The sequence below is a fragment of the Palaemon carinicauda genome, chromosome 5, assembly GCF_036898095.1.
Source record: "Palaemon carinicauda isolate YSFRI2023 chromosome 5, ASM3689809v2, whole genome shotgun sequence".
NCBI lineage: Eukaryota > Metazoa > Arthropoda > Malacostraca > Decapoda > Palaemonidae > Palaemon > Palaemon carinicauda.
Window position 1 is genome coordinate 156,073,588 of NC_090729.1, and position 25,127 is coordinate 156,098,714.

General features: G+C 40.3%; 1 protein-coding gene across 3 annotated transcripts in view; it reads left to right on the forward strand.

The window, feature by feature from the left end:
• The window catches only part of LOC137641548 (uncharacterized), a 96,872-nt gene that overhangs the window by 44,993 nt on the left and 26,752 nt on the right, over positions 1-25,127 (forward strand). For 2 of the 3 annotated variants that reach the window (XM_068374211.1, XM_068374213.1), the window contains exons 2-3: positions 6,736-6,801; positions 14,693-14,874. In XM_068374211.1, the coding sequence (XP_068230312.1) occupies positions 6,736-6,801; positions 14,693-14,874 (248 nt within the window). The remainder of the gene's footprint in view (positions 1-6,735; positions 6,802-14,692; positions 14,875-25,127) is intronic. The other variant, XM_068374212.1, reaches the window with a different exon arrangement.

The following is a 25,127-nucleotide window of genomic DNA, read 5'->3' on the forward strand; positions in this document are numbered from 1 at the left end:
GGCGCCTGTAATCCCTGCACGGACGGAGGGAGCCGTCTTTCTTCAGAACGATGTGTAAGGGTGACGACCATGGGCTGGAGGCCTTTTGGCAAAGGCCCATTTTCTCCATTTCGGCGAACGTCTGTTTGGCGGCTGCCAATCGTTCCGGTGCTAGACGTCTGAATTTTGCGAAGACTGGGGGTCCCGTCGTCTTGATATGGTGATAAATACCGTGCTTGGCAGGAACCGTGGGCATTTGGCGAAGTTCTGGACGGAAAACTTCCGGGTACGACGTGAGGAGGTGGGCGTAGGCATCCATGGGTGCGCTGATGTGGAGAGCGAGGTTAGAGGGGGCGGGTTGAAGAGGTGTCGACAAGTACGAGTCTGCGTTGACCAATCGTCGGTGGGTGACATCGACCAGAAGGTGGAAATGAGAGAGGAAATCTGCACCGAGGGTTTGGCATTGTGACGTCAGTAACGAGAAACTTCCAATTGAATTTACCGTTTCCGAACGATAATGTGAGGTTCTCGTAACCGTAGGTGGGTATCGCAGATCCGTTGGCAGCTACCAAGCGGACGTCGGCAGATGTAGACAGACTACGTCGTGCCATGAAGAGTTTCCTTTGCAAAAGAGAACGACAAGCACCCCGTGTCTACCAAAAATCGCACGCCCGTTCCTGCATCCTGTAAAAAGAGAAGATTAGAAACAAGGGAGGCCACTGCCACAAGCGATGGCCTACTTACGTGTTTTTTGGCCACTGACAATCCTTGGCACATTTCTTCGCGGTTGCCCTGAATCTGAAGTGGTAGTAGCAAAACTGCGGCGGATGGGAGGTAGTAAGTGGCTGTAGAAGTCGTTCGTTGGGGCGCGAGCGATTGGTGGGTGGTGGGCGGCTTTGTCGCCGCTTCGGCACGTCACGGGGTAGACGTGTATGTCCTACGGCATTCATGTCAGCTTCGGTTGACGTTGAATAGGCATCCTCGTCGTCAGGGGTGGAGGCGTTGATGGAGGTCTTGAAGTGGCTGTCCATAAGGGCGTCGGCTTTGGTCATCAAGTCCTTTATGGGTAAACTATCGACATTGGGTATGGCAGCGCGTACAGGTTCGGGTAAACGGCGTATCCAAGGGGCACGAAGTAGGTTCACCTCACGAGGAGAGCCGTCTGCGACAGGTTGAAGGCGAGCAATACTGGTCATTTCCCTGAGAGCAAGCGAAGCCCTTTGGTCCCCCAACAGTTGTTGCGAGAGCTGAAAAAGCTTTGCTATAACGGGCGGCTGGCGACGGCGAGTACTGCTGCAGAAAGTGTGTTTTGAGGGCGTCATACGCTATTGGGGTGCCTCCTTGTTCACAAAGCCAGTCGGATATTTCTGGGAAGGTGTCCTCGAGTATCGCCGCGAGAACATAATCCGCTTTGGTGGTTGAGCGAGTCACGCCCCTGATACGAAACTGGACTTCTGCGCGCTGAAACCAAGCAAACGCCTCTCCGCTGGCGAACGGTGAAAGTTTCAATGGGGCGGCCGCAGCGCCAACTGCTGTAGTAGAATCCGTCTCCGTCATAGTACCAACGATGGAGGGGCGAGGGAGGTGGGGGTGGAAGGCAGTGGGAGCGAGTCACTCAGGGGTCACCAATGTGAAGGTGCCGAGTGAGGGTTGTGAACTCAAAGGCAGGATGCAATCAACTTAGTTTTATTAAGGAACACTCTTCTTTATATACAAAACCTCAAGGCAACAGGACATAACATGTTCGAGAGACAGACAATGTTCAGAGCAAAAACCGGAGACATGATCATTCAGGTTCTTTTTAGTGGGAGGGAAGAGCGCAGATACAAGCATAATATATACAAAATAATTATGTACAATTGTGTGACACACGGTTGGTACAGAAGTTATCTCATAGCTGTGGTTTTCCTCGTTTATCAAATAAAAATCCTGTTTATCTGTTTTAAACACCAAGGCGAGAAAACCAGATACTATACAGCATTTTCTTCTTCTCAGCAAAATACAAATGATAATAATGTTGAATGAATACAAAATACATTGCTTTTGTGGAGAAATGGACCCTTGCGTGAGGAAAGTTGCCATTTCGTGATTTTGCTGCAAAAGGGGAAGGTCTTTTATGATGAAGTAGACTAGAAAATAGAACGGACACCTAAGTGAATCTAAATGTGGTGAATAACTTTTTCCGTCACCTCACAATTCAGGTTTTTTTATTGAAACCGTTTTGCAATAATTGTGGGCGAGCCAACGTTGCCAGGCTCTTGCCTCTTCATTTGGACTTGAATTAACTGATTTGTTGATATATATATATATATATATATGTATATATATATATATATATATGTATATATATATATGTATATATATATGTATATATATATATATATATATATATGTATATATATATATGTATATATATATATATATATACAGTCCGGCGTCAAAAGTTGTTTCGGCCACCCCAAAACACCCCCACTCACTCACAACAGCGGTATAAAAATAACAATAACATCCTTATGAAAAAAGAAAACAAGAATAAATTTTGATGGCGTACTAACCTAATATTAATCAATAGCTGGTGTGCTTCCCCTTCCTCTTCAGTGTCTCCCTCAACCATTTTGGCAATGAGTTTGCAAGATTTTGCAGGATGGATGGCTCGAAGGTGTCCCACGTGCGCTGAATGGCGGCCTTGAGTTTTTCCTGGGAACTCGTGTCTTCCTCCCTTATCTTCGCCTTTATGATGGCCCAAAGGTTCTCAATGGGGGAAAGATCGGGGGAATTACCAGACCAGTCTTCAATAAAGTCTATCCCACCATCCTTCAACCACGTTACAACACTTTTAGCCGTGTGCGCAGTAGCCCCGTCCTGTTGAAAAATAGAGGTTCCCGTCTTCTCAAAACTCTCTTCAAGATGGTCGTTCAACAACTCATAGTAGGTGTATTGGTTCACATTCGTGTTCTTATCTAGGAACTTAAGTGTTCCTAAACCCCCATAACCAAAACACCCCCACACCATAACATACTGGGGGAACTTGCGGCGCTTGGCAACCTGATTGTCTGCGAGCGTGTCCGTCTGGGGCCCCCTCCACACTTTGTTTCCACTTGTGTCCGAGACAAAAAAAACTTGCTTCGTCACTCCACAACACTTGTTGCCACTTCTCCAAAGGCCATTGTTTGTATTTCTCGGCAAAAAGTTTCCGGGCGATCACTTGCCGCATGCTGATGTCGGGTTTCCTAGAAGGGTTCACTTTCTTGTACCCGAGGTCCGTACTCAACCTACGCTTAACGGTACGAACAGACACGTCCCCCAATAACCTAGGATTCTCAAATTTTATTTTCTTTGCTGAGGTTGAAGGTACAGCATCAACCTGTCGTTTGACAATTTTCAACGTGCGATCTGAAAGCTTTCGGGGTCTTCCACTCGCCTTTTTGTGATGTGGCACGTCAGCACTACCAGACTCCTTGAACTTCCGCACGAGGTTTTGGATGGTTCGTGGATGAATTCCTGTCTGTTGGGCGATATCTCGTGTTGGCAAACCGATTTTGTGACACTCAATAACACGCACTATATCATCATGTGAAGTTTTAGGTCCTGGCATGATTACAAACAACACAAAGCACAAAAACACAAAGCACACCACGTGACAAAGAAGAGGGAGTGCGTCGCAAAAACTGAGGAAAACCGACCTGTATGAAGTCAAGGCCAACACTGGCTGGGTCGCTATTGTTTCCCTGAGCCGCCCAATGCGTACAGCTAAGTTGCCAATTAGTCAATTTCTCCCGGCCGATTTTTTTACCGGATATAGAGGGTCCTGCTGGAAAACGACATAAGTTGTTTCGCGAAAAAAAATCGCGACACAACTTATGTCGCCGACTGTATATATATATATATATATAATAATGTATATATATATATATGTATATATATATATATATATATATATTCATATATATATGAATATAAATATTGTATATATATATATATATATATATATTCATATACTTATATATTTATATAAATATTTGCACACGTTATATATATATAAATTGAAATATATATATATATATATATATACATATATATATATATATATATATATAAAATATTATATATGTATATATATATATATATATATGTGTGTGTGTGTGTGTGTATATTTATAAATATAAACATATGTTAGTGTACCCGAGCCATCAAAAATGAGGTTCATGATGGTTCATAACGTAAAAAGCACAATATTTATATTATGTCATCAGAAAGAGAAGCCTTTAGACAAGGAGTTATGAGACTAACAAAATCAGGCGTCTTCCAGATTTTCCTTCTTGCAGAGAAACAAGCGATGTTAAGAATGCCTGATTAATGGATGTTATTAACGTTGTGGAATATTCTCTCTCTCTCTCTCTCTCTCTCTCTCTCTCTCTCTCTCTCTCTCTTTTGTTGAGAGAGAGAGAGAGAGAGAGAGAGAGAGAGAGAGAGAGAGAGAGAGAACTCCCATACTCATCCTTTTCTCTCAACATAGCTGAAAACCGTATGTGCTATATATAGTCATTCAGTTCTCTCTCTCTCTCTCTCTCTCTCTCTCTCTCTCTCTCTATATATATATATATATATATGTAGATATGCAGATATATAAATATATATATATATATATATATATCTGTAGATATGTAGATATATAAATATATATATATATATATATATATGTAGATATGTAGATATATAAATATATATATACATCTATATATATGTGTATATATATATATATATATATGCATATATTTATATATATATATATGCATATATTTATATATATATATATATGCATATATATATATATATATATATGCATATATATATATATATATATATGCATATATATATATATATATATACAGTATATGCATATGTAAGTATATTGATACATAGATATATAGGTATATAGATATATAGATATATGGTATATATATATATATATATATGTATATATATATATATATATATATACATACATTTATGATACATTCAATTGTTTCCCCCTAACATTGAATGGGTACCTAGGGTAACATAACAGTCCCTGTCAGATTCATCTTTTGACTTATGAATCGTGGACGAACCCCAATGCAATAACATTTCCAAAAAAAAAAAAAAAAAAAAAAGAAAAAAAAAATGCATTTTGCACGAGGAGATGGGACTCATTATCATAATATAATACAAAAATGTCAATGATAGAGTAAAGAGGACTGTTAAGCTATATGAGGAAGACGACAAAATAAAGTTTTATTCGATCTATTGCTTATAATTTCCACTCATTCTTAAAGAAATATTTTTTTCATTTATATTATAATGACCTGTGTTTTATAAATCTATTTTTCATACCAAACATAAGTGTTGATTAATAAAGCTTTTGCTTTAGATTTTTAAGCTTTCTTTTTATTTTTTTTATATATATTATAGTATACTACCAAAAATTATCATTCAATAAAGTTTTTGCTTTACATTTAAAAACTTTTTATTTTCTGAAATGCTCATTTATACTAACACTACTATTTCCTTTTTTCATAATTACAAATAGAAAAGGGGATTACTGTATAGTCCAAAAAAAAAAAATAATGCATTTTGAACGAGGAGATGGAACTCATAATTAGAAAAAATACACAATTTTCTATTTGTATTTTTCCATAATTAGAAAACAGAAAGGTGAATGACTGGCAATATTCTCCATGGCAATTTTCCCTACTGGCAATTTTCCGGCTGGCAATTTTCTGGCTGGCAATTTTCCGTGCACAATAATATCTATATATATATATATATATATATATATATACTACATTGGTCCCTTATCTCTGGTTACGGTTCATTTTCCGTTTGCCTACACATACACCGAATGGTCTGGCCTATTCTTTACATATTCTCCTCTGTCCTCATACACCTGACAACACAGAGATTACCAAACAATTCTTCTCTCAGTGGGTTAACTACTGCACTGTAATTGTTCAGTGGCCACATTCCTCTCGCTAAGGGTAGGAGAGATTCTTTAGCTATGGTAAGCAGCTCTTCTAGGAGAAGGACACTCCAAAATCAAACCATTGTTTTCTAGGCTTGGGTGGTGCCATAGCCTCTGTACCATGGCCTTCCACTGTTTTGGGTTAGAGTTCTCTTGCTTGAGGTTTCTTGGAAAACTTGCAGAATTCACTTACAACACTTTTGTACAGAAGTTATTCAATTTTTGTAATATTTATAGCCGTTAACATTCTTTCCCAAGTATTCATCGTATAAGATCCATCTGCAGTTAGAGAGAGAGAGAGAGAGAGAGAGAGAGAGAGAGAGAGAGAGAGAGAGAGTTATACATTGGTTGCTTATAAGTTCTGTGTAGCATTACTTGTGATTATCATTATTTTATTTTCAACTCATATGGAATAAACTACCACTGTTAATTTTCAAGTATATTTTTTGTTATGAAGCGAGATCATGAACTATTTAACGGTCAAAACAGTGTCCAGGGTGTGGACGTGGAGTTTTTGTAAATTATAACCGTATACCTGATTAGCCTGTATGTAAGTTTTGTGTTCTTTTGATATATGCTTGCAATTTACTGTAAATTTCTAGAGTTGTTGATTATATTATACTGTAACTTATTTACTTTTGTGCAAGAACTATAAGAATATTTCTTCATTTTTGTGCTTGAATGGATTGTTATATATCTATATTTTTTAAAAATTTGTTTTTACTAATCTTCTCCCTTTCTCTGTTTTGTTTCAGATGCTGTTCCTAGCCTTGGCCCTCGGTGCCAGTTATGCCCAGGTAAACACCAGACCTTTCGTTCCGGTAAGTTTGGTTCCAATAATGTTTTCTGATGCATCATGCACGATCTACTAACCCGTCTACTAGCGCCCAGTTGCATGATCTTTGGAAGAGAATGACTTTGAGTCTAACCAGGAAATTTCATGCAAGGCCAGACAGGGATTACTTAGGGATTTATAACGGGGAATTTCCTGGAAATAGTAGAAAATAAATAGAAAGCTAACCTTAAGTCATGATGATTTCCTCTGAGCTAGTGGAATGCGGACAAAATGCAATGGTGACTTAACTCAGCCTGGCTGAAAGGTTGCTGACTACAAGGTAGTAAAAAGTCATAGCTGAATGGAGACATTCATGGCATAATCGATTAGAAGCGCCGTTGGAAAGCTCACTGGATCTAGAGTGACTTAAAGATCTGGATTGTCCTAAAATTTTTTTTTTTTTTTTTTTTTTTTTTTTTTTTTTTTGTGGAAAATATGCAAATAATCAGATCTCTTGATAGTTATGTGACAAATGTGGGTATGATGGGAATCGAATAACAATTAGCGAAAAGGTTTTTATTAACGACACAAAGTGTGATTGGATAAAAATTCTAGAAATAGATCTATCGAAGTAGACCGTATACTGAGGACTGTTAATGTCACGTGATTAAGAAATTATGCAAATAATTTAATTCCCTTATAAAAACTGCAAAATTTTCTGGAATAACTAATTGGCTTTATATGAGAATTTACTAAGAAATAAAACCTAGGATCTTTTAAAGATATACTTACGCTTTGCTGTCATTATAAAAGCTTTTGTTAAATGTATGAAACTTTAATTTCTACCGAAACGGGAACTCGCTTTAAGAAATGGGCAAGTGCTGGCCGATTTGGCGTGTTTCTCTGTACGGCTAATGGGAGCTGGGGCATAATATTAACCTTATTATTATTATTATTATTATTATTATTATTATTATTATTATTATTATTATTAGCCAAGCTACAACCCTAGTTGGAAAAGCAAGATGCTATAAGCCCAAGGGCTCCAATAGGGAAAGGAAATAAGGAAATAAATAAATGATGAGAGCAAACTAACAATAGATCATTCTAAAAACAGTAACAACGTCAAAAGAAATATGTCATATATAAATTATTAATAACGTCAAAACAGATATGCCATATATACACTATAAAAAGACTCGTGTCAGCTTGGTCAACATAAAGATATTTGCTGCAACTTTGAACTTTTGAAGTTCTACTGATTCAACTACCCGATTAGGAAGATAATTTCACAATTTAGTCGTAGCTGGAATAAAACATCTAGAATACTGTGAAGTATTGAGCCTCTTGATGGAGAAGGCCTGGCTGTTAGAATTAACTGCCTGCCTAGTATTACGAACAGGATAGAATTGTCCAAGGAGATCTGAATGTAAAGGATGGTCAGAGTTATGAAAAATCTTATGCAACCTGCATAATAAACTAATTGAACGATGGTGCCAAAGATTAATATCAATATCAGGATTAAGAAATTTAATAGACCGTAAGTTTCTGTCCAACAAATTAAGATGAGAATCAGCAGCTGGAGACCAGAGAGGAGAACAATACTCAAAACAAGGTAGAATGAAAGAATTAAAACACTTCTTCAGAATATATTGATCACCGAAAATCTTGCAATACCTTCAATAAGCCAGTTTTTTTTGTGCAATTGAAGAAGACGCAGACCTAATGTGTTTCTCAAAAGTAAATTTGCTGTCGAGAATCACACCTGAAATTTTAAAGGTGCGTCCACCCGGTCGAACAGTGTTTGTCGGACAAACACTGTTGCCATATCTAAATTGAAAGAGAATGACGTCATTAACGTTGAAATGAGGGAAGTTGATATGGTAACAAACAGTGGTACCAGATGAAGCTGAATACCAGGATTTCTACTCCTTTTACCTGACAAAGACCGGAAGAAATGTCCGAAGCTGATGTCTGCTGGAATCTTTCTTATCTATGTGAGTGTTATAATCTGTACTCGAGAATCAAGTAGTAGTTATCAACTTCAAGTACGGTGCATCATAACCATAGTACACCATAAAATAAAAGCACAATTCACCAAATTAAATTATACCGCATGATTATTCCTGATCTTTTGAGAACAATGGAATGGTACATGGAAGGACTAGTTGCAAAGACGGAGTGAAAAGAGAAACTCAAATTGATTATGAATCAGACTTTAAAAAATATATACTGATGGGCCCAAGCGCTTTATACATTTTATCGGAGAACTTAAAACCTTTTATAACTAAGCAGGACACAAGTGATAGAGGAAGCTTTTTCCAGAAGCACGTCTAGAGGCATTACAGAAGCACATATGTCTTACTTAAAATGACCTATCAGTGAACCGAGGATGTTATTGTTAATAACGTGCAATGTATAGCCTATATTATTCCAAGAAATAACTAATGTTTGAGACTTCATACTTCGGATTATGTGTTATCTAAATCAAAATTGTTTCAGAGATAATCAAAATTTGTTTTCACTGTTCTCGTAGAGAGAGAGAGAGGGAGAGAGAGAGAGAGAGAGAGAGAGAGAGAGAGAGAGAGAGAGAGAGAGAGAGAGAGAGAGAGAGAGAGAGAGAATCACGTCTTTTCCTCACGCTCAAACACATCTTTGAGCAAATGAGACTTCGGTGTCCATAATGGAAACAGATTCAGTTATGCTATACTCTGATATCGAAACGTCATAATTTAGTTGTGCAAATGTCTTCTGTACCAACCTCCGACTTTTTTTTTTTTTATTTCTCCTAGTTGCGTAGCTCTTCCTTGTAATGACCCATTCTGGATTCCATATTCTTTTCGACTTGTAAACCAGTTACAGACATTCCACCTCCCGGAAGTTCTGACGTTACTTTATTTATTGCTGCTACACGTTTATTTCTGTCTTTGTTAACATTTGCTTTGATGTTTTATAAGCATGGGCTCTGCCAGTACTGTTGATTAGCAACTGAGCCTCTCTTCTATCTCAAAGTCAGCTTTCCCCCGTAACTGGATTACAACTAGCCATGTTTACAGGGAAAGTGATACCTAATATTCTAAAAGTTGAAGTTAATCTGGTAAACAAGTAGAACTCCGTCCATAGAGGACTGCCGCTCCGCCTCCGGAGAGTGTCTGAAGCTCGGACTCTACGAACACAGGCACAGTCCGTCACACCACTTAGTGCTCGTTATTGACGTCATTAACGCTTCTTTCACAATTTTAACTGGTAACAATTGTGTTCGACGAACACTGTTCGACCGTGTGGACGCACCTTTAGTTATACAAAATTAAAGAAACATTATCAATACTGAGATCCGGATGTTGAGGAGCCACCGTCCTTGACCTACTTACAATCCTACTTCAAGTTTTGTTAGGATTCAACTTCATACCCCATAATTTGCACCATGTACTAATTTTAGCTAGATTTCTACTAAGGGATTTACCAACCCCAGATCTTCATTCAGGGGATGGAATTGATGCAAAGAGAGTAGCATTATCTGCATATGCAACAAGCTTGTTTTCTAGGCCAAACCACGTGTCATGTGTATATAGTATGAGAAGTAATGGGTCAAGAACACTACCCTGTGGAACACTGGATATCACATTCCTATACTCACTATGGTGCCCATCAACAACAACTCTTTGAGATCTATTACTTAAAATATAAATAATATTGCTAAGAAACGACCCACCCACTCATTCTAAGATGCAGACTCCATTAGCATTGTCTAATATTCCAAGTCCTTTGTTTACTTTCGGGAGGTTGATGGTGGGTTACCGCGCAGGCGTTGTTCGGGATCGTTTGTTGGAGTTTTTATTTTTCTTGTATGAGGTATCACTAGCTGGCATTTTAAAACAAGTAAAAGTTTCCAAGTATTTAAACTGGATTTCCCGAAAGTTGTTTTACAACAGCCATTTATCTTGTCTCCTTGTCTTCAGTTTCATAAATGCTCTGTAGGATTGGCCCACATTTCGTGTGACACGGGCTCTTGCGTTGGAACTTGACAGCCTGTCAGTTTCACCAAGATAGTGTTACTAGAGTACATCTCCCCAAAGGGGCGTTCTAGCTATTTCTGTAATTTATTGAAGTTTTATTTATTTCGTAATTGACTATATGTATAAAACTCTCCATTTACTACCTAACTGTTATTGTTGATACTAAAAACTATCATCGAAATAATCACCAATTTAAGAGCCTGCCAATAAATATGGTCAGAAATACCTTAGATAACCAGTTGGAGAAATATATGATTTATGTACTTATAGGTTAAAGCATCACTAATTACCAAACTTTCAATCGCTCTCATTCACGTATCATCTATACCATGAATTTTCAACATCCTGTCTATTGCAAGTAAATTGTAATTTTGCATCCATATTCTTGATTAGCGACCCAGAATGTTGCAATAAACCTAGTTTGACCTGAATTCTATCCTTAGGAAGTACTAACTAGTTTTAGCTGGGTGAGAATTCACTACAAATTTAAGAATTATTGGAAATTCACCTGTAATTACTCCAACCTCTGATTGCTAAGACCAATAAACAACGTTTACTATTACTAGATCATGACGTTGGAAAACTAACAAAGGGAACGATCTTGTAAGTTCCAATAAGATATGGGCAAAATCACTTTTTTTCTTTTATAAAATCCTCTTTTATAAGTAGAAATTTCAAACTTGTTGCAAATGTTTTTATGTTGAACAGGTTGACATAAGTCTTATTTTATAATTTATATAAAAAAGACCCATTTTATTTCAATTATTCATTACCTTTTTAGGTTTATAGCATCCTGCTTTCCCAACTAGTGTTGTAGCTTAGCTAGTAAAGAAATAATAATAATAATGCTTCTGTCTGACTAACTTTATCGCTCTTTGAATTTGTTTATGCTACTCAGGACCCTCTAAGTGGGTCCTGATGCTACTAATGTTGAACAAGAATAAAAGATTAATAAACCTTCAGAATTCTTACTGGCAAAGATTAGTATGAAATAATCTAACCAGTGGATAGTTCACGTGTTTGTTTGTTTACTTCTAGGTGGTTGGGTTTCTTATAGAGTCTGGGTGAAAGAAGATTTTGAGGCTTGAATGTTTTCTTCTTAGTTTTGAGCAAGGTCTCATGATACTGAAAGCAAATAACATAATCATTATCATTAATCCTTAACAAATTTATTGACTTTACTGACTCCCTATTCCTTGTAGTGGCTTCTACGTATAACTAATTTCTAATTTGTAAGATTATACAGTAGCTAACGAGGCCTAAGTGGTAACAGTTTCTTGCATCTCAATTCTCTTTCTTCAGACTTCTCTAAAGTAGTCACTTCATGGAACGAACCTAAGTTATTTGTTAACATAGCTTTGGAATAGATTGCTGCCTGGCTCTTCGTGTAGTGGTTGAGCTTCGTAAATCCTAAGTTATTCACAGCTTTCGTGTACTTATGCTTGATAATATCCGTTCCACAATATATGAAACCAAGCTTTTGAATACATGCAGATGTGCATTACTCAAGGTCTGATGTAGGTCTCACAGTGTTTGTCATTTTAATAGAGCGGATTTCAGTGGCAGCGAAGGCCTCAGTGTTGCCGCGGGTTCCAACCTCCGCGCTTCTTCCAGGTTTGATCTCATTTCCAGCTGCACGGAGACCGTAGAGTGTCTGCTCTTTAATGATGCTGTAGTGGAGGGATATTCGCATACAATTCATGCATCCATTGCTTTACAGATGGATTCTTACTGGTGATGCTTCTCTTGGCAGATTGTTCAAATAGTTAGATTAACCCTGATCGACTTGTTCTATAATAATATTTATTTTTTTAAGGAGGCGCTTTTGCACAAACTCGTGGGGGTGCCCTTTTAGCTCGGAAAAGTTTCCTGTTAGCTGATTGGTTGGACAAGATAATTCTAACCAATCAGCTATTAGGAAACTTTTCCGAGTTAAAAGGGCACCCCTGCGAGTCGGTGCAAATGAGCCCCACTAAAACTAATTGAATATAGTCAGTAGCTCAAAGGACATTGGACAAGACAAAGGCGTCATAAATCTTATTGGGAAACTGAAATTTCAACCTCGGCGCTTTTTTAACAACTTACTTAGAGGAATCAATGAAGAAACATGAATCATCTGACATGACCGAAAACTAGAGCTCATTTACTGATTTCGTCTCACAAGTAATAATGAACTGAAGGACGGACAGATTATTATTATTATTATTATTATTATTATTATTATTATTATTATTATTAGCTAAGCTAATAATGAACTAAATGACAGAGTATTATTATTATTATTATTATTATTATTATTATTATTATTATTATTAGCTAAGCTAATAATGAACTAAACAACACAGATTATTATTATTATTATTATTATTATTATTATTATTATTATTATTATTATTATTATTATTATTATTATTACCTATTAAGCTACAACCATAGTTGGAAAAGCAGGATACTATAAGCCCAGGAGCTCCAACGGGGAAAATAGCCGAGTGAGGAAAAGTAACAGGGAAAAATAAATTTTTCAAGAAGAGTAACAACAGAAAAATAAATATCTCCTAAATAAACTATAGAAACTTTAACAACACAAGAGGAAGAGAGACAAGACAGAACAGCGTACCGGAGTGTACCCTCAAGCTAGAGAACTCTAACCCAAGACAGTGGAAGACCATGGTATGGAGGCTATGTCATTACACAATACTAGAGAACAATGGTTTGATTTTGGAGTGTCCTCCTAGAAAAGCTGCTTACCATAGCTAAAACGTCTCTTCTACCCTTACCTAGAGGAAAGTAGCCACTGAAAAATTACAGTGCAGTAATTAGCCCCTTGAGCGAAGAAGGGGTTGGTAATTTCAGTGTTGTCACGTGTATGAGGAAAGATGATAATCTGTAAAGAATAGGCCAGACTGTTCGTTGTATGTGTAGGTAACGAATAAATGAGCCGTAACCAGAGAGAGGGATCCAATGCATTAATCTCTGGCCAGTCCAACGATCCAATAACTCTCTAGTGGTAGTATCTTAACGGTTGGCTGGTGCCCTGGCCAACCTACCAGTGAAGAAAGGAAATAAGGAAATAAAGAAACAATATATGGGCAGTAATGAATTAAAGATATCTGTGTTGACTGTAGTCTTCCATTATATGACTTTAATAGACAATGATACTGAAGTTGCCAGTTTCAAGAACAGGAACAACAGGTTGTTCTCATTAAAATTTTCAGCAAGATTTTATTTCAATAAAAGCTTACCATAATTCATTTTCTAATAACTTAATCACTCGAACAGCTGTCTGCTAACCCTTACACTGTCAATACTTCCATTAACCCTTTGAAAACTGTTATTTGATCTAGCAATTGATAGTTTTAAATCTAACAATCAAAAGGCTACCAATTTGGATATTATCATTAATAGTGAAAATCTTACAAAAAAAATCCTGATTATTAAAGTAGGATAAAGCATGATACTTAATATATCTAATACAATGAACTAAACTGAATGGTTAAAAACCTCCCAGTAGTTAGTAGAGACTTGTATTCATACTGAGAGCAATAGCAACTTTTTAAGGAAATTTACAGTATGTAGATATGGAAAAAACATCATGAACATTAAAATATATCAATTTGCTCTTAATTCGCTTATTATTTTAGCAAATTTTTAATTAGTACTGTTAGATAAGTAATAAGCGTCATGAAATGTCCATATTTCTTGTATTTCATGAAGTCACTATTGGCAGCAAGTGTGGCCCTGAAAATTCAGTTTAATATCTTTGGTAAATTACTGATATGTTATTACGAAACAAGCTAAAGAACGCAAGCTCTACCTGTCTCTTCAGACTATTTCTGAAGGAATAATCATAACATTGGAGGTGTTTCCCTGGCCCTCTGCTCATAGGCAATATTTCTGATATATTTGATCACATTGCCACAGGATCCATCGGGGAGCGAGATCGCCTTCCACGGAGAACCTGGCTCTCCTGTGGCAGCAGTCAACCGTTTTGTCGAAGCTCCTCCTTTGCCCCTCAGGGTCTTGGATAAGCCCAGCTGCACCGCGGGCTCGGCTGATCCCTCAGCCCCGTGTGAACAAGACCCGGAATACAACAACAACGTCAGGTAAAGTCAAGGGTTTTTGTTTTTTCTGATTGATTCCCCTCTTGCTGTGATTCCCTCATAACGTTTTTCTGCTTGATTCCCCTCTTGCTGGGATTCCCTCATATGGTTTTTCTGCTTGATTCCCCTGTTGCTGTGATTCGCTAATATTGGTTTTCTGCTTGATTCCCCTCTTGCTGTGATTCCCTTATATCCTTTTTCTCCTTGATTCCATCTTGCTGTGATTCCCTCATATTGTTTTTCTGCTTGATTCCCCTCTTGCTGTGATTCCCTCATATTGGTTTTTATGCTTGATTCCCCTCTTGCTGTTATTCCCTCATATTGTTTTTATGCTTGATTCCCCTCTTGCCGTGATTCCCTCATATTGTTTTTCTGCTTGATTCCCCTCTTGCTGTGATTTCCTCATATTGGTTTTTATGCTTGATTCTCCTCTTGCTGTGATTCTCTCATATTGTTTTTCTGCTTGATTCCCTTATTGCTGTGATTTGCTAATATTGTTTTTTGAGCTCAAGCCATGTCGTCCTAATGGAAGGTTCCTATAAGTAGATTCTTAAGGGATATTTGACTACAGTGATATTCCCAGAGAATTTACCTTTAGGTCTCCAGAATTCTAACTCCTGGCGCGAATATCCTTAAAATTTCTCTTATGGATATCGCATAATATCAGGGGACGTATATCTTGATACGACACATAGCAATCTTCACCCCGAATAGCGAAAATAGAAGGGGAGCCGTTATCAAGGTTACCCTTTCTCCCATACTACTATTGAGTATCTGGATGGCGCCATATCCAAGATGGCGGTTATCTATATTTTTGTAGAGAGTTCGCACGGTGGTGTTCCCTGTTGATCTAACCTTTTTGAACGTCTTTTCGAGGATTATTATGCAATCTCCAGCCTCTTTTGCCTCTGGAAAGTTGAGTATTAATTCTTTACAATGTATAGTTTTTAGCTCCTGTTCCACGGTGAAATTAGAGTAATTTATTGTGTTAGGAGCTAAGCCTGTTACCGGAGGCGCCATGGGCGCTATCGTTCATTATGCATGAGTTATTTAGTTATCTGAACGATTCCCAGTTGTAATAGCATTAATAATTTATGAAAGCTATTTAGGCACAATTATAATAGTAAAGATATTTATTTTATGCATAATTTCCTCTTCCTTTTGTCAATCGTATACATTAGAGTTTCGGTGATTTAGGTAACCGAGATCTCGCCTTGCTTAGGCTAGCTAGCCTAGGCGTTGTAGTATACTTTCAGACTTTATCCCCGTTTACCCTCGTGTATCGTTTTATTAATTCAATGGGAGATAGTACATCTCCTAGAATTATATAACTCGATACTTGTCTCCTGTGGAAAATTAAGGGTAATCCCTCTTTCCCTCTGAGTGCAGCCATAGGCTACAACCCTATCTTGGTCTTGCCATGGAGTTGACACTCCAGCTTGACTAGGCTAGTGTTTTCTGTCTCTTTCCCTGGCCGGCAGATAGCCAACATTGGATTTCTGACAGAACCTCAGAGTATTCAGTCTTTTGCCGGTGGCCGGCCGGCAGGGTGAGTAGTCACTCCCTTGCCGGCCTCAGCCGCCAACATAGGAGGCTAGACCTCCCTAGGCCACACTTGAAGTGGTTGTATGATGCCGCCACCTTCTCCCCTGCGGTCTAGAAGACTAGTCCTGGGCTCGCAGACCCTAGGCTGAAGAATAAACTTTCTTCTGCCGCCTAGGATGGTGCCGGCACTGAAACGATGTTTCTCCCATGTTGAGAGGGGGCAGCAAGCCTGCCGCCCCCCCCCCTAACTCTATTGGCAGAACCTAGGTTGAAGAATAGATATTCTTCTGCCGCCTAGGACGGCGCCGATATTGAAACAGTTTCTTCGTTGTGTGGTAGCACCGGCAACCCTGTCGCCTCCTTCCACACTTCATACAGGACCCTTTTCCCTACCCCCTCTGTCCTTTAGCGATGTCTTAGACATCACATTCCTTGTGGCTGTCGTTCTGCAATCTCACCGCTTGCTGGCGGGTTGCGGGGCCGGCCGGGCTCCTACTTAGCAGCTGCTTAGCCACTCAGTCTTTCCCTTACGGACATAGGATCCGGGAAGGTTGTCCCGGCTATGGCGGCTGCCGGTGGGAGACCCCTCTGCCGCTGAAGGTTCTTCAGTCCTCTCTTGGACTGCCATCCACAGTCCTGTACGGTCTTGGTGGTGGGATGGATGCCTGAATGGTGCATTCTCCCCTTCCATTTGAACCTTCCTTCCGAAGGAAAGCAGTAAGTTTTTATACTTACATCCTTATTTAGTGTAAACATACATTGTAATAAGGCAGTCCTTCACTCCATGCTTTCTCTCTCTCTCTATCAGCTAGTGCCGCATGCTGCCGGGCTGGCGCCGTCAGGTACTTACTCAGTCGGCGGCATACCGACTGTACCGGTGCTGCCGGGTACAAACCTGCCGGCTATGTACCGGCCGGACTGTGCCGCCAGGGACTAGCTGCCGGAAATATGCATGATGAATTACAGTATATGATTTTACAGTAGCCAGTATATTTGTAGTAGAGTATATACTGCAGATAGAAAACTATTGTATATATTATACAGTAGTTATTTTCCAGCATATCTTGTGTATCCTTGCCCAGTCTTTTGCTGAGACCAATCCTTTATTGAAAGAATAGAATTCCTTCAATACTCTGATTAGAAATCAGTAGACAATTTATCCTACAATATTAAATATTTACAAGGGTCAGTGTTAGTACACCTTCTATCCCTGAAGGTTAGAACCCTTATCTTTGAGCTTCCCTGATCAAGAAGCTCTATAGTTTTAATATTGGAAAGGAATTGGCTGGGAGGGATACGCAAGTATATGTCTTTTCTAATTTCTAGTCCAGTCGGCAACATGCCGGCTGGACCGTGCTGCCAGGTGCTAGCCATGCCGGCAACACACTGGCTGAACTACAGTATATGATTATACAGTAGCTAGTATATTTGCAATATAGTATGTACTGCAAACAGACAACTATAGTATTATTATACAGCAGTTAATTTCTAACAAAATATTGTGTACCCTTGTACAGGCTTTTGCTGTGACCAAACCTATATTGAAAGAATAGAATTCCTTCAATACTCTGATTGGAAATCAGTTAATACTTACCCCACAATATTAAATAATTAGAAGGGCAGTGGCAGTGTACACTACTTTTTTCCCTAAGGGTTAGAACCCTTCTCTTTCGAGTTGCCCTGATAAAGGAAACTCTTTATCTTTAATATTGGGGGGGAGGTTACTGCAATTGGCTTGGAGGGGTACACAAGTATGTGTCTTACCCTATTTCTTTCTAGCTTATTATCCTAAGCTATAATGATTAAAATATGAATAATTTCATATCTGTTTATCATGTGAAATAAACAATCGTATACTCATTTTGTTTTCCTTTCTTTACAGGAGGAACCCCAGATGACATGTGATGCGATCTTCTGCAAACTCAGGAGTAAGTATTTCTACGGTCATACAGCATGCAGGGCTCATGCCCCCTGCACCATTATTACCGAATCCCTGCAATGATAGGACCACCAAGTCTGCAATATCAGCCGGACCTTAGTGACCGAAGATTTTGATGACCCCAAGTCAACGGAGTCTAGGGATGCGGCACGTAAAAAGCTACGCAAATGGGTAAGAGGGTTCCAGAAGAACTTTACGAGACCATACCTACCTAATGATAGAATGCGTAGTTTACTGTTTCCGAAAGCGAGTAGTGAAATGGTTATACCCCAAGGACGACTCGCACCTTTCTGCGTCCAGATTGCCATCAAGATGGATGGTAGGGAGGCACCTCTGGGAGAAGATGACGATGTTGTGTCGGAATTCCTTCCGTCTGTGCCAGCCTTGGAGCTGTTACCCTCGATGTCTTCACCTTCTACCCCTCCATTGGACAACACGAGCCAGGCGCTGGTCCATTTCACGGATTTAATGGAGAACATTCGCAAACGAGGCAAAACTAGGGAAGCAAAATTCAAGAGAGGTCAGTGAAGCTCCACTTATCGCCTCCCGAGGGTCATTCAAGCGACCCACAGACCAAGACCTTCCGACCTGCTCCAAAACCAATCCCTGGAGGGATGCGGAGCTTATGCAGAGTTTGAACGGCAAACTCTACATCTCGGAGAAGATGGGAGCTGTCCCCTTAGATGACATCCAGTTTTGGCCAAGCTTTAACGCTTTCTCTGATTGCTTCATTCGAATAAAGCATGAACCAATGTCAAAAGAGGAGACAGAACTGGAGGAAGTCATGGTTTTCGACCACAATAAGGCACAGTCTCTCTTGTAAAATAGCCTGAGAAAGGCGGGTAATTCGGTGTCGAAAGTGTCCGCCTTGAGCAAGAAACACCCTACCTTTCTTGCTCCTGCTTCAATAGCATTCCCCTTTACGTGGAAGGCATTTAAATTTGTTGCCAAGACAGTGGAGGCAGGCAAACCATGCCCTGCACTTGAGGAGTGCAGGCCTCTGTCACTAGCCTTTCCCATGCAGGAGAAGGAATGGAAGGAAGTCCACCTAACCTTCTCAGTAAGGAAACTGGACACAGACATCGCTGGATGACAGTTTAGCGAGGATCTCCCTAAACTTTGAGTTTCTCTTGTGCAAGGAACAAGAGACGAAGGAGAGACTTGCGGCCTCTTTATCCCTACAAAACTGCATAGAGATGTGTGCAGGCCAACAAAGTACCCCAGACATGTTCACGGTCCTGGCCAAAATGCATATGGCCACCCTAGTAAAGGACCTGTATGCTTTCATGAAAGCTAGGAGAGCCTGTAGAGAGTTCGTGTTCGCTGCCGCAACAGTGAAACATGAACCCAGGAAGCTGATATCTTCTAACATCTGGGGTAAAGACCTCTTCCTGAACGAAGTAGTCAAAGAGGTAGTCGAGAAAGCCATCATGGAGAATAGGAACCTTCTCTAGAAATGGGGCATCTCTTCCAAAAGGAAGTCTTCCCCGGATGCGGGTCCCCAACCTAAAAGGAAGACAAAGAAGTTTAGACTTCACCCTCGGCCTGCTCAACAACATCCCACAGTTACTATGACCTCGGTGCCCCAAGCGGTGGCCCAAACACAGACCACCTTCCAAGTGGTACCTCAACAGCTGGTTCCCCAGTCACCAGCATTCAAACCCGGGTTTGAGAGGCAGACCTCTGCCTTTCGGTTGAAAGGTAAAGGATCCAGATGGGGCTCATCTAGACATCCCTAAAGAGGTAAGGGAGGATGCGGTCGAGAAGGTAAACCCTCCGATCAATCGAAGCAAGAAGACGCTTCTGGTAGGAGGGAGGCTCCAACAACATCAGGATCGTTGGACCTTCGACCCCTGGGCCCACGGCCTAATCAAGATTGCACTAGGATGGAAACGGAACAAGTCTCCACCATAATTTCCTCTATTCTTCCAACACTCTGCACCTGTATTAAAAGAATATACCCTATAGCTCTTGAGCATACAGGTTATAAGGAAAGCAAAGTCCATCAAATTCCAGGGATGGCCGTTTTGTGTTCCCATGAAGGACTCAAGAAAACTCAGAGTCATTCTGAATTTGTCGCCACTCAACAAGTTCATAAAAAACAGCAAGTTTAGGATGTGAATCCTTCAACACATAAGGACCCTGTTGCAAAAAGGGGCGTTCACAGTCTCGATAGACCTGACAGATGCCTATTGGCACTTTCTAGTCAGTCGCCCCCTCTCCTCCTACCTAGGATTCAAGTTACAGAGGATAAAGTATGTACTAGGAGCCATACCCTTCGGACTAAACTTATTCTCAAGTATCTTCATGAAACTTGCAGACGCAGTTGTGCAACAACTATGCCTAGAAGGTGTTCAGGTAGCAGCGTACCTGGACAACTGGCTGGTGCGGGCAGCATCCGAAACGGCTTGTCTGCAAGTATCCAAAGAAGTGATCCAGTTCCTGGAACATCCGGGATGCATGATCGACTTCAAGAAGTCTCGACTCTCTCCAGCTCAAGGGTTTCAATGGCTGGAAAGCCATTGGAACCTAAGGTCACATTGTCTCTCCATTCCCTCAGGGAAGAGGAGGGAGATAGCAGGGTCTGTCAAGAGACTACTGTAATCCAACAGGATTTCAAGACGTCAGCAGGAGAGAGTACTGGGCTCTCTCCAGTTCGCAGCAATAACAGACCCAGTGCTAAGAGCACAGTTGAAAGATGCGTCAGGAGGCTGGAGAAGATACGCATCAAACACTTGAAGAGATCTAAAATGACCGATACCGGCCTTACTTCGATCACTTCTCAACCCATGGTCGAAGGGCAAGAGCCTAATGAGGACCGTGCCCTCGCAACCACCTCTGCCGTCGATGACCGTCCACATGGATGCCTCGACGGAAGATCGGAGAGTTCACTCCCATCAAAGAAAAGTCCAAGGTACTTGGTCTTCTCTGTTCAAGGCCTTTCTCATCAATATTTTGAAAGCCATTACAGTCCTCTTGACACTGGGAAAACTCTCCCTTCACAGATCAGTCCTCATCAGGCTGATCTTGGACAGCGAAGTGATAGTGAGATGTCTGAACCGACAAGGCTCGAGATCGTCCCATATAATCCATGTGATATTAGCCATCCTTTGTCTAGAGAGATGGCACCTATCAGCAGTTCACTTACAAAGGATCCGCAATGTGACAGCGGATGCTCTATTCAGGCTCAAGCAGATAGTCAGAATGATCCACAGACGCAGACTCATTCTCCTCCACCTTGGAACAAGTCCCAGAACTGCAGATCAACCTCTTCACGACGAGCGACATCGGGAAACTGCTTCGATATGTAGCCCAATACGAGGACCCTCTAGAGCAGTGTTTCTTAAACGTTTTTGTGCAGCGGACCCCTTTTATTAAAATTACTCATGTAGCGGACCCTTTATTATAATTTTCCTCTTGAGTTTGAAAGTGTTTGCAGGTCATAATATACTGAAATTACAACTGAATTATTTATTAATGACTTATTTTCAACATAAATGTTTATATTTTGCTTAACGTAATTTCCACAACATTGATAATTTTGCATACAAATTTTCATGAACTTAACAGCAACGCTTCCTCCTCATATCTCACAACTATACTTAATGCGATGAATGATACTGTTTTTGCTGCCTCACTACTGCTGGAATATCTGGCTCCAGTCTGCTGAGTTTCAGTCGCATGTCGGGTTCGACATTGGTTCGGTTGCGCTTCTTCGTTTTAAGATCAACCAGTGTAGAAAATACAATTTCACAGTTGTACGTTGTTGGGAACAGCATCAAGTGTTTCAAAGCAATTTCTGCAAGTCCAGGGTACTCTGGCTGGACTTGAGCCCAAAAATTGGCCAAACTTCTTTCCCTGAATAGGGTCTTCGGTGTCCCACTTGTTGCAATCTCGACAAGATTATCAGCCTCTTATGATGACAGGTTGGAAAAATCACTTTTCTATGTCTACTTTATCTGTAACAAATGGATTTCTAATCCCATCAAAGCTTGGGTCTGGTTCTTCAAAATATTTTCCTAACTCTGAGTGAAGGCCTTGCAGATGGGCTTTGAAAGCTTGTGTTGTGTCACCATCTAGCTCTTCCTTGGAAGTAAGCAGGAAATCTGCTAATGAAGGAAAAGACTCAAAATCTTTGCTGTCAATGCGGCCGCACCACAAGTCCAGCTTCATTCGTGTTGCCTGTATTTTGTCCTGCACTTTAAGATGGTAGTATCTTTTCCTTGCAAAGACAGATTCAATCCGTTTAGTGTACTGAAAATATCAGACGGGTATGCCAGTTTTGTGAGCCACTGGGTGTCATGCATTCGATTATATTCCTTATGTCTGGACTCGAAATGTCTTCTGAGCTTTGAGGGTTTCATAGCCTCATTAGTTAATGTTTCATAGCACAAAACACACTGTGTGATAGGATCCTCACTGTTGCCTTGCCAAAAAAAATCCAAGTTTCAAGTAATCACTGCAGTATTTACGCTTCTTTTTGGCTGTTTCTTGGTGTGTTTGCTTGTGCCCTACAGTGGTAACCGAGGCATCTGTACTGCTTTGGTTTGTGTCAGCGGTGTTCCCTTCGTCCATGGCATCTGTGCCTGCCTCCAGTAGCTTGAGCTGAGTTGCACTGTTAGCATCGTTTCTTTCTTCTTTAAGGCCAGTGCTGTCTTGGTTGTTGTTCTGGAATTCAGTTTTTTTCTTTGTAAGTGAGCCTGTCTTGAGCCACAGATCCATTATCCTGATGCTAAAAAGTAAGCTAGGCTGTCTTCTGATGTTTATCCTGCAAGTAACTTGGTGAGGTCACGAGGTCTAGTATTCGAAATTCTAATCTCAAAAAGGTAGGTAATAACGTTTAACAAATGGCATATAAAAAATCAGTATGTTGTCATAAATATCCAGATGATTTTCTTACCTACAAAGAGGAGCACAAGCAACTGCCGTGTGTTCCTCACAGCAGCCTTAACGTCAACTGATATGTGGCGGGCGGCCGCACCACCGGGCATCAGTCAGTACAATGTTGACAAATCATAAACACCACTGCCTTCTATAAAGTTGTTTTTTTGTGTGTGTCTTTTTCGGAATTTCGTTGAGGATTTCCCCCCAAGGGAGGAAGGCGGCATTACTTAAATTACTTCCATCCCAATGTGACTTAGCCACTGTAAAAAGCCATCAGGATTTGGTGCTACAAAAATAGGAATTTAGGACGTTTTGGCCGAAAATTTGACTGAAATCGATATTAAAAATTATCCTGCGGACCCCTTGGAATATTCCACGGACCCCTGGGGGTCCGCGGACCACACTTTAAGGAACACTGCTCTAGAGGAGATAACGGACGCCATGTCCCTAGTTTGGAACGAATGGACCCGGAAATTCCTGCTCCTGCCATCCAATCTCCTGCTGAAGGTCCTCAACAAGCAGAGATCCTTCCCGGGAACGACAGTTCTAGTAGCCCCCAAGTGGCCCAAGAGCAGCTGGTTCCCTCTAATGATGGAACTGAGGCTGAGGCTGGTCCTTGTACCGAACCCAGTACTATCTCAACGGGTTCAGAAGTCAACTGTCTTGGCTTCATCACAGAGAACCCAAAACCTTCATTTCATAATTTTCTAGCCCTAGCGGTCAAGAAAAGATTTGGGATCTAAAAAGGCAGTATAGACTTCTTAGAAGAATACAAGTCTAAGTCAACTAGAAGACAATATGAATAGTCTTGGAAAAAGTGGGTTGCTTTTGTTAAAGCAAAAGGACCGAAAGAGATTTCAATAGACTTCTGTCTGTCCTTCTTTATCCACCTTCATAAACAAGGTCTGGCAGCCAACACGATAACTACGTGCAAGTCAGCCCTGACTAGACCACTTCTATACGCCTTTCAAGTGGACCTGACGAACGAAATCTTTAACAAGATCCCGAAGGCATGCGCTAGACTTAGGCCTGCAGGTCCTCCGAAGCCCATTTAATGGTCCTTGGACAAGGTCCTACATTATGCTTCATCTGTGAACAATGAAGATTGTTCTCTCAAGGATCTAACCCAGAAGGTTATTTTTCTGTTTGCTATAGCCTCAGGGGCTAGAGTTAGTGAAATAGTAGCCCTATCAAGAAATGAGGGCCACATTCAGTTCACAGAAGTGGAAGAACTGAATTTCTTTCCTGATCCAGCCTTTCTTGCCAAGAACGAGCTACCCACTAAAAGATGGGGTCCCTGGAGAATCTGCCCTCTGAAGGAAGATGTCTCTCTATGTCCAGTAGAGTGTCTAAAGTTCTATCTTCGTAGAACTTCAGACTTCAGGGGAGGACAGTTCTTCAAAGGAGAAACTTCAGGATCAAACTTGACCCTAAAACAACAAAGGGCAAAACTCACCTACTTCATTCGCAGAGTGGATCCTAACAGTACACCCGCAGGTCATAATCCGAGAAAAATTGCTTCATCACTGAACTTTTTTCAGTATATGGACTTTGAGCGTCTTCGCTCATATATTGGATGGAAATCATCCAGAGTGTTCTACAAACACTACGCAAATCAAGTCCACGAATTGAAGCATTATGCGGTGGTGGCAGGTAGTGTATTAAAACCTGTCGTCTAGTGCTGCGATGAACAGTAAATTGACTGGGACTATCAATTAGGGTGAAAAGGTGTTGACACTTCCAGTGCGATACCTTTTAAGTGAGTGTCACCATGGTGACACTAAGACTGTTCAAAATCTCAGGTGTGGAATTATACAGATAACACTTGTGCCGTGTGTACATAGTACACAGTGTTGGTAGTATATAACATTTACAGAAATTATATTGT